Genomic DNA, 9,045 nt, shown 5'->3' with positions numbered 1-9,045 from the left:
TCCTCAGAATTTCAAATAACTTGAGGTGTTTTATGATTAATAGTGATGTTGTGCTTTTGGACACACTGTCCTCAGGCTCCAGCTTTATGTTTATATGTTTTTATGTTGATGTGCTATTGTTTTTAATTGATTTTATTTTATTTGTATATTTAACCTATTCTTGACTCTGTGGTTCTTGCACTTGTTTGGGGAACAGGATTTCATTATTTGTATCTACATTTCTGCCTGAGAAATGACACCCTGATATAGTTCTGTGATCTGTGAAACAGTTATGTGAATCACTGAGGCATTGTGTGTTTGTGTGTTCTTTAGAATTTTCAAATAAACTTCAGGTGTTTTATGATTAATAGTGATGTTGTGCTTGTACTATTTTGGACACACTGTCCTCAGGCTCCAGCTTGATGTTTTATGTTGATAGTATTAAAACAAAGAAAGCAATCTGAAGTTGTTGTTTTTAAGTTATATATACCATGATTTTACCGGTCCGGCCCACTTGGGAATAGATTTTCCTCCATGTGGCCCCTGAGCTAAAATGAGTTTGACACCCCTGATTTAGACTTTCCCTGTCTCTGGTGCACACTCCAGTCCAGTTGGTGGCGGTAATGCACCTTAAAGTTGGTTGCCAACCGCCATATAAAATCCACAGAAGAAGAAGAAGATGACTACCAAAGAAGAATAAGAAGAAGAAATTGACGTCAACGCCAAGGCTGGACGAACATGGCGGCTGTCATGAGATTTGTCAACAGAAACCGTTTTGGTTCTAGAATGGGTCATCAATGTTTATCCTTGAGTTGTCCAGCAGCAGTGGCAAAATCGGTAAGTCCATGTGTTTTTCTTTTTCAATGTATCCTCAATGCAGTGGCTTGCTTTTTTGACTAGCTACATTTGATTGCGAATGAGTGCACTTTAAACAGAAGTGCCTGTTAGCTTACGTTTGCTATCTAGCTACTACAGTACCAGTATCTTTGATACTAAGTTAGCTAGCTATTTTTGTTAGAATTGATCCTAAAAGCCGCTTATAAAATGTGTGTGATACTATATTTTGGTATAACGAGCAAAGACATAGCCATAATGCGATATGGTTTGCCTTAATCTGAGCGTGTGTGGTTCTTGTAGTTACGTGCACTGTCTCAACGCTCTGTTGACAGTTTCAGGTTGGTGCATCTGCAGGGAAACCTCTCCCAGAGAGGGTAAAGATAGTGGAGGTGGGACCCAGGGATGGCCTGCAAAATGAGAAGGTAATATTCCACTTTATTAGGATTTGATACTTTTAATCAGTCCACCAGTGAATTACATATTTTTGGTGGTCCATTGCATTGAGCGGGTGGGCGTGTCACTCAAACTCATGAGGAAAAAGTTAGTCCTTCCAGTTATGGGGAACTGGGTCAAAAGCCACCGGTTGCAGATGTTATTGTCATAACTCATGTCTCTCTCCTGTTGGCCCTGTCAGACTGTCGTCCCTTCTGAAGTTAAGATTCACCTGATTGACATGCTCTCAGAGGCGGGTCTTTCTGTCATCGAAGCCACAAGCTTTGTCTCCCCAAAATGGGTTCCACAGGTGAGCTTACTAGAGTGATTTGGGACCATGATTTGGGGAATTTTTATGAAATTGAATGCCATAGAAGGGTCCTTTGGAAGGATTGTTGACATATATTCGACATTCGTATCATAATTGAGAAATAATTAATTGAAGCCTCCTTTAAGACTCCATAATGTTTCATCTGTATGTGCTACAAAGGAAAAAGGTGTATCATATGAAGCTTTACCACTTGCTCTGTAATATGAGTAGTATTTTGATTTCAATAACAAATTTCTTACATTCATATATGAATATTGAAAAAGATAAACATAATTATAGAAAATATAAAAATGTATATTGTTATATATCGATATATTGTTGAACTAGTTCCAGAGTGGGATCTCGTCTAGTTTTAGAGTTATGGCCCATTTTTATACAGAGAAATTGGCATAGTAGGCAATCACAGCCCTCCTTTTACTTTTATTATTTATTTTGAATTACCCTTATTTTACCAGGTAAATTGACTGAGAACTCATTCTCATTTACAGCAATGACCTGGGGAATAGTTACAGGGGAGAGGAGGGGGGATGAATAAGCCAATTGGAAGCTGGTGGTGATTAGGTGGCCATGGTATGAATGCCAGATTGGGAATTTAGCCAGGACACCAGGGTTAACACCCCTACTCTTACGATAAGTGCAATGGGAACTTTCGTGACCACATAGTCAGGACACCCGTTTAATGTCCCATCTGAAAGACTGCACCCTACCCAATCACTGCCCTGGGGCATTGGGATATTTTTGGGGGGACCAGAGGAAAGAGTGCCTCCTACTGGCTCTCCAACACCACCACTTCCAGGAGCTTCTGGTCTAAGCAGGACCAACCCAGTTTAGCTTCAGAGGCAAGCCAGCAGTGGGATGCAGGGTGGTATACTACTGGATTGTATCATTGCACATCCTGCAAATCACCAGCAGAGGGTGACCAATTTTAATCCAGTTTCACATTCACTCTGTTGGTAACGCTTACAAATTGGATCATAACTCAAACTAGCAGAGATCCTACTTTGGAGCTTTGATATGCCCGTACAGTAAATTATGTTCAACAATTTATTGAAAAATTAGACAAATCAAATGTTTGATATTTTCAATATTCATGTTTATGTTTTTAAATATTGATACATTGTAAGAAAATTATTGAAATCAAATACTGCTCATATTACAGAGCAAGCGGTAAAGCCTCATTTGACACCCATTTTTCCTTTATAGCATATACAGATTAAACATTATTAAACTCTTGCTGTTCAGGAGACTCTCAGGTATGTTGTGGTGGACTGTCATTACAATTGCTTCACAGGAATCTGGTAAAATGAAGTTTGAAGTGTGCCTAACCACTGGATCGGTCTAAATGCACTGTCGGCACGCAGTGAAAGCTACTAACCACTTTTCGAGCTACCGTGCCTTCAGAAAGTGTTCATACCCCTTGACACAACATTTTGTTGTGTTACAGCTTGAATTCAAAATTAATTAAATGTATTTTTTCTCTTACACATCTACACACAATACCCCATAATGACAAAGTGAAAACATGTTTTCAAATTTATTGAAAATGAAATATCAAATTTACGTTGTGAAGGAAAGTTTTATGTTTGTGCTTTTCTAATAACCAATTTGACAGGGTTCATGCAAGTGACTGATTGATCGTGCCTGGGAGGAATCAGTATAAACAATTTGGCAGTACGCCCAGAACATTGTTTTGAGAACGGAAAGGGATATCTCAGTTTCAAGGTCTCAGCTTGAAGAAGAAGCCTCATGAGGTATTGGTCGGTCACATGCATGAACCAAAAGTTAATGATGAATTAATAATGAATAATGTAAATCATGCATATATAACTTGTCTGTGTAAGCAGTATTTAAGATAACTAACGGTACTGCCCCGAGGGAGCTCCTGACAGACGTGTACTACTTGGTGCGTTGAATTTGTTGGAACCTCTCCAGCTTGCTGATAATAAAGAATGATTCATTTAATATTGAATTCAGGTGTTCCTGGTGTTAATTTCCACGACAATGTATTCACACCCCTTTTACTATGACACTCCAAATTGAGTTCAGGTGCATCCAATTTCCTTTGATCGTCCTTGAGAGGTCACTACAACTTGGACTCCACCTGTGGCCATTTCAATTGTTAGGACATGATTTAGAAAGAAACACCTGTCTATATAAGATCCCGCTGTTGACAGTGCATGTCAGAGCAGAAACTATACCATGAAGTCTGTAGATCTCCAAGATAGAATTTTGATGAGGCATATATCTGGGGAAGTTTATAGTGTTGAAGGTTTCCAAGAGCACAGTGGTCTCCATCATTAGGAAATTGAAAAAATATAGAACTACTCCGACTGCCTAGAGCTTGCCATCCGAACAAACTGAGCAACCGGGCAAGAAGGACCTTGGTCAGGGAGGTGACCAAGAACCCAATGACCACTCTGACAAAACTACAGAGTTCTTTGGCTGAGATGGGAGAACCTGCCAGAAGGACAAGTCTCTACAGCACTTCAACAATCTGGGCTTTATGGGAGAGTGGCCAGACGGAAGCCACTCCTGAGATAAAAGCACATGACAGCATGCCTGGAGTTTGCAAAAAGGCATGTGAAAGACTGTGAGAATAATGTGAAATATTCTGTGGTCTGATGAGACAAAAGTTTTACTCTTTGGCCTGAATGCAAAGCGCTATGTCTGGAGAAAACCAGGCACAGCTCATCACCTGTCTAACACCATCCCTGCCATGAAGCATGGTGGTGGTGGCAGCATCATGCTATGGGAATGCTTTTCAGTGGCAGGGACTGGGAGGCTTGCAAGGATAGACGGAACAATGAATGGAGCCAAATACAGGCAAATCCTTGATGAGAACCTGCTTTAGAGTGCAAACGACGTTAGAATGGGGTGAAGATTTACGTTTCAACAGGACAATGACCCCAAGCATACAGCCAAAGCAATGCTGGAATGGCTTCAGAACAACAATGTGAGTCCTTGAGTGGCCCAGCCAAAGCCCAGACTTGAATCCCATGGAAAGACTTGAAGATTGTTGTTCACCGGTGCTTCCCATCTAACTTAACAGAGCTTGAGAAAATCTGCAAGGAAGAATGGGAGAAAATCCCTAAATCCAGATGTGCAAAGCTAATACAGACATAGCCAAAATGACTCAAATCTGTAATCGCCGCCAAAGGTGCTTCTACAATGTATTGACTCGGGTGTGAATACTTATGTAAATTAGATATTTCATTTTCAGTAAATTTGCAAACATTTTGAAAAACATGTTTTCACTTTGTCATTATGGAGTATTGTGTGTAGAAATCGATTTGATCAATTTTGAATTCAGGCTGTAACACAACAAAATGTGGAATAAGTCAAGGGGTATGAATACATTCTGAAGGCACTGTAACTAGTGCACACCGATCATATCCTGGTGTCGACAGCAGATAAGTTAGCAATATTATGCATATAACTTAGCTAGCTAACATGAGCCAAGCTCACGTTTAAATTGCATGAAAGCCAGTGAGGGCCATGGCAAAAACCTGAGATTCTTCTCTAAAAAATGATTGTGTAAATGGTTAATTAATTGAACAGTGCACAGCCTGTTGATGGAGTATTTTTCTAATACTAAATTATACTTTTGTTACATTGTTCGCTAACTCAGCTGGTTAGCTAGCTCTGTCTCATTGACCACCATATGTTGCTAACGCTAGCTAGCCACTTAATATAACTTGTTTTCTCAAAATGTATGTTTAGCCAAGTTAGCAATGTTATGAATACAACTCCCATCTGCTGTTAGTTCCAAAAGTGGTTATAGCTTTGATTACATGCTTACAGTGAATTCAGAGCCATTCAGTGGTTCGCTATACTACAAACATAATGTTACCAGGTTCCCGTGAAGCAATTGTAATGACAGTCCACTACAACATACCCTAAGAGTTTCCTGATTAGCAAGGGGTAGTCTGATTAGCAAGTGGCCTGAGGGAACACACTAAATGTATTGGGTAAAGTGTTATGAAATGTAATGTCATGTAATATTTAACATTGTAAATAACTGCCTTAATGTTGCTGGACCCCAGGAAGAGCTAATGGGGATCCTTAATAAATACAAAATAGTCTGTTTTAATTTCATTGTGTATTAGAAACACAGTTTGAGATCATTGTGAGGGGATTTTGCAAGTGGATGAATTGGGCTTCCCGCGAAAATGTTGTCCAAAATTGCAACAATAACCAAGGGTGGCAGGGGCTTAACGAAGGCTCAATTGCATAGTTTGTGATGTGTCCTCAGAGACGGAAGAGGAAGCGAGACATCACACTCCCTCATTTCTTCGAGTTCATATACAGTCAGTGAACTAAGCAGACCAGTCGCAGCTGCTAATGCATCTGTGTCTATGGGAGAGCTACCCCATTAAGCAGACCGGAACCTTACAATTTTTAAAAATGGTAAACGGCTTGAATGGGACATCTTCATTTATCCATCATCTTTGGTGTCTTTTCCCCCCTGATGGGCAGATGGCAGACCAGGTGGAGGTAATGATGGGGATCCACAGAAGGCCAGGTGTGTCCTACCCCGTTCTGACCCCCAACCTCAAGGGATTCCTGGCAGCTGTAAGTTCCTACCTGGGCTCCATGCCACTCTGCTTATGTCACCTCAATATCATATCTATACACAAATAACTTAAAAACCAAGAAGTTGGAGTAACTCATGTTTTGTGAATTCCATCAAGCCTCATCATACACTGTTGTAGAAGCAGTGTCCTATTTTTATACTGTAGGTATCGAGCAAGTATTTTGCTGTTTATTTTCCCAGGTGAAGGCAGGAGCAGCAGAGGTGGCCATATTTGGTGCCGCCTCGGAGCTGTTCAGTAAGAAGAACATAAACTGCTCTGTGGATGAGAGCCTGCAGCGCTTTGAGGAGGTTACCAAAGCAGCCAAAGAGGCCGGCGTGCCAGTCAGAGGGTAAGACGTACTGACTGACGGATGGACAAAGAAGCTGAGGTAGAATATGAGGAGCAATGATTGTTGATGGAGACAATCTGTGAAATGCTGTAGGGTTGTTCACATTTCTCTTAAGACGTCAGGTTGTTTCACTCCAGGGTATGTCTCACCTCCTTGCTCTGTTCCCTCAGGTATGTGTCATGTGTGCTGGGATGCCCATATGAGGGCAAGGTGTCACCAGACAAAGTGGCTCAGGTGAGTTCCTCTGACTCAGACCATGCCCAGTATTCTTTCACTGAGAACTGTCTTATCTTCCCTTATAAATGTCATTATACTGCAAATAGATTTTATTGAACATTGTCATAGAGCTATAAACCTGCTTGAGAATTTCACTTGTGACTCTTTAATGCAGGTAGCCAAGCGTCTGTACTCCATGGGTTGCTATGAGATATCTCTGGGCGACACCATAGGCGTGGGCACACCGGGTGGCATGACTGAGATGCTGGAGGCGGTGAGCAGGGAGGTGCCCGTCAACGCTCTGGCAGTCCACTGCCATGACACCTACGGTCAGGCCCTGGCCAACATCCTCATCGCCCTGCAGGTACTGTTTAGACCCAGTTGGCATTAGATAGAACATCGTAGCCCGTTTGCCTCGGGGGAAAACAACCCGTTGTTACCCCATTGGCTCACAGCAAAAACGTGACATTTTTCAAACGCAATTTTCTTGTTGTCTGCTTGTTTTCGTCAATTACAAAACTACATTTAAGAAAGGTACAACATGTCTATGAAGATTACATTTCAACATTGCCTGCTTTAGAGTGTTCTCACTTCTTTGAAAAATGTGACGGCGCCAGTAGCCACGCGAGCGAGTGCTAGCTTGCTACCGACAAGAACATTAAGCTAGCCAAGACCAACAACACAAACAAACGGACTATACAGCTACAAGAGTGAGTGGAGTTATAAAGGACTATACTAAACAAGTTAAATGACTTAACTGTGATTAAATGTTTTCTACACACATAGCTACGCGTAGCCTACTTGGACACCGGGTCCCCACATTTCCCACTCTCCCACCCCGAATAGCCTGAAGCCACAGGGCTCTTCTCGCAGGCTCTATTTCCCTACGTGGGAGCACTGCAAACCGTAGGTTGGGATACCTGGTTACATGTACTGTACATTAAACAACATACAACAAAAAATGGGGGTATGTTTTCCCCAATTTGCAGGCGTTGTCGAGAGGAATTCCTTCTTATGACGTGAATATCGACTCGGAGCATAGACCTGAAGCTGAGTGCAATATAGAGGACTCCTCTGATTGCTGTATGAATAGTAGTGGAATTCTACTGGCCTGCATTTGATGAAGATGCTGTTTGATTTTGCAGATGGGCATCAGTGTTGTGGACTCGTCAGTGGCCGGCCTGGGCGGGTGTCCATATGCACAGGGGGCCTCTGGGAATGTGGCCACAGAAGATGTGGTGTACATGCTGCATGGACTTGGCATTCAGACGGTGACCGCTTACCTCTCTTTTTACCAGTCTCCCACTTTCACTTCCTCCCTCAGTTCAATGGAATCTGGCAAACTGTTACGAGATAGTGTCCTACTTCCTCTGTATTGAAAGCATCATTGTCATCAGTGTTTACTAGAAACACAGTGTTTGATCTGTAGGAGTCCCAGTTATCTTTTTAAACTGGTCAGTGCACATGTGAGAGTTCCCTGTTTGTGTGTGACTGTCCTCCCTCTCCCTCTGTCTCAGGGAGTGGACCTGCCAAAGCTGATGGATGCTGGAGCTTTTATCTGTCGTTCCCTGAACAGAAAGACCAGCTCTAAAGTGGCCCAGGCCACCTGCAAACTCTGAACCTGACTCCACAAAGGCCTAGAAGAGGGATGTCATGAGTGATGCCTACAGATAAGGCTAAAAGGCATTACTAAGGCAACACACACAACTGTGCCACCAAGGTGTAATATACTTTGATTAAGCTGTAGATAAAAACAGTTGTAAGAACTGTGTGTGTGTTCCGTTATTTGATATAAGTCAAGTACCTCTCTTATAAATGAAGAAATCGAAATCGTTGGAAAGCCTTGCTCAAGTGGTGCCTTATCATTCTGATCATGTCCTCCATAAACCCGGTGCCTTGTCCGCTACCTTTGTGTGTTACATGATTATTGCAAATACACTAGTCATGAATGGAAATGTTATTCAAAATAAAGTATGCTGTTTAATATAATTTAAATCAACAAAGTTAAATGAAGGGATTGCCTGACTTGTACTTCCATTGGTTGGTGTACAAACAGCCTTGTCCTTATTTGTCAATCCTTATGTTTAGCCAGTGTATTGCAGTAGGTATCCTAAACAGATCTTGATGTTTGCAGAGTGGAATAGAAAATATATCTATTGATAAGACTCAACAAATTGACCATCTTGTTTTCTATTATGGGACAGGGATTAGTCATTCTGTTGTCATGTTTCTTTCCATTTAACAAAACTTCCAACTATCCTTACTTGAAAACCACTTGGGATTTGCAAACCTACCATATTAGGACAATAAAGTCTGCCATTCCTGCA

The 9,045-nt window shown here is 41.5% G+C and overlaps 1 protein-coding gene across 1 annotated transcript; it reads left to right on the top strand.

The window, feature by feature from the left end:
- The first annotated feature begins 671 nt into the window (after positions 1-671).
- Positions 672-9,045, top strand: LOC121545011 (hydroxymethylglutaryl-CoA lyase, mitochondrial-like). Its single transcript, XM_041855327.2, has 9 exons — positions 672-816; positions 1,149-1,238; positions 1,451-1,558; positions 6,056-6,151; positions 6,354-6,502; positions 6,673-6,736; positions 6,894-7,082; positions 7,864-7,989; positions 8,236-9,045. The coding sequence occupies exons 1-9, from the start codon at positions 718-720 to the stop codon at positions 8,335-8,337; spliced, it is 1,023 nt and encodes a 340-aa protein (XP_041711261.1). The 5' UTR covers positions 672-717; the 3' UTR covers positions 8,338-9,045.

This window comes from Coregonus clupeaformis, chromosome 29 (assembly GCF_020615455.1).
Source record: "Coregonus clupeaformis isolate EN_2021a chromosome 29, ASM2061545v1, whole genome shotgun sequence".
In the NCBI taxonomy this organism is placed as follows: domain Eukaryota; kingdom Metazoa; phylum Chordata; class Actinopteri; order Salmoniformes; family Salmonidae; genus Coregonus; species Coregonus clupeaformis.
This window is presented reverse-complemented; position numbering and strand designations above follow the sequence as displayed.

What these genes read in the sequence shown, in the direction of transcription:
- LOC121545011 (XM_041855327.2), top strand. Translation starts at nt 718, where the DNA reads ATGGCGGCTGTCATGAGATTTGTCAACAGAAACCGTTTTGGTTCTAGA. An exon ending in CCCCAAAATGGGTTCCACAG is followed by an intron (nt 1,559 to 6,055) that starts GTGAGCTTACTA and finishes CCTGATGGGCAG; the next exon opens with ATGGCAGACCAGGTGGAGGT. An exon ending in ATGGACTTGGCATTCAGACG is followed by an intron (nt 7,990 to 8,235) that starts GTGACCGCTTAC and finishes CCTCTGTCTCAG; the next exon opens with GGAGTGGACCTGCCAAAGCT.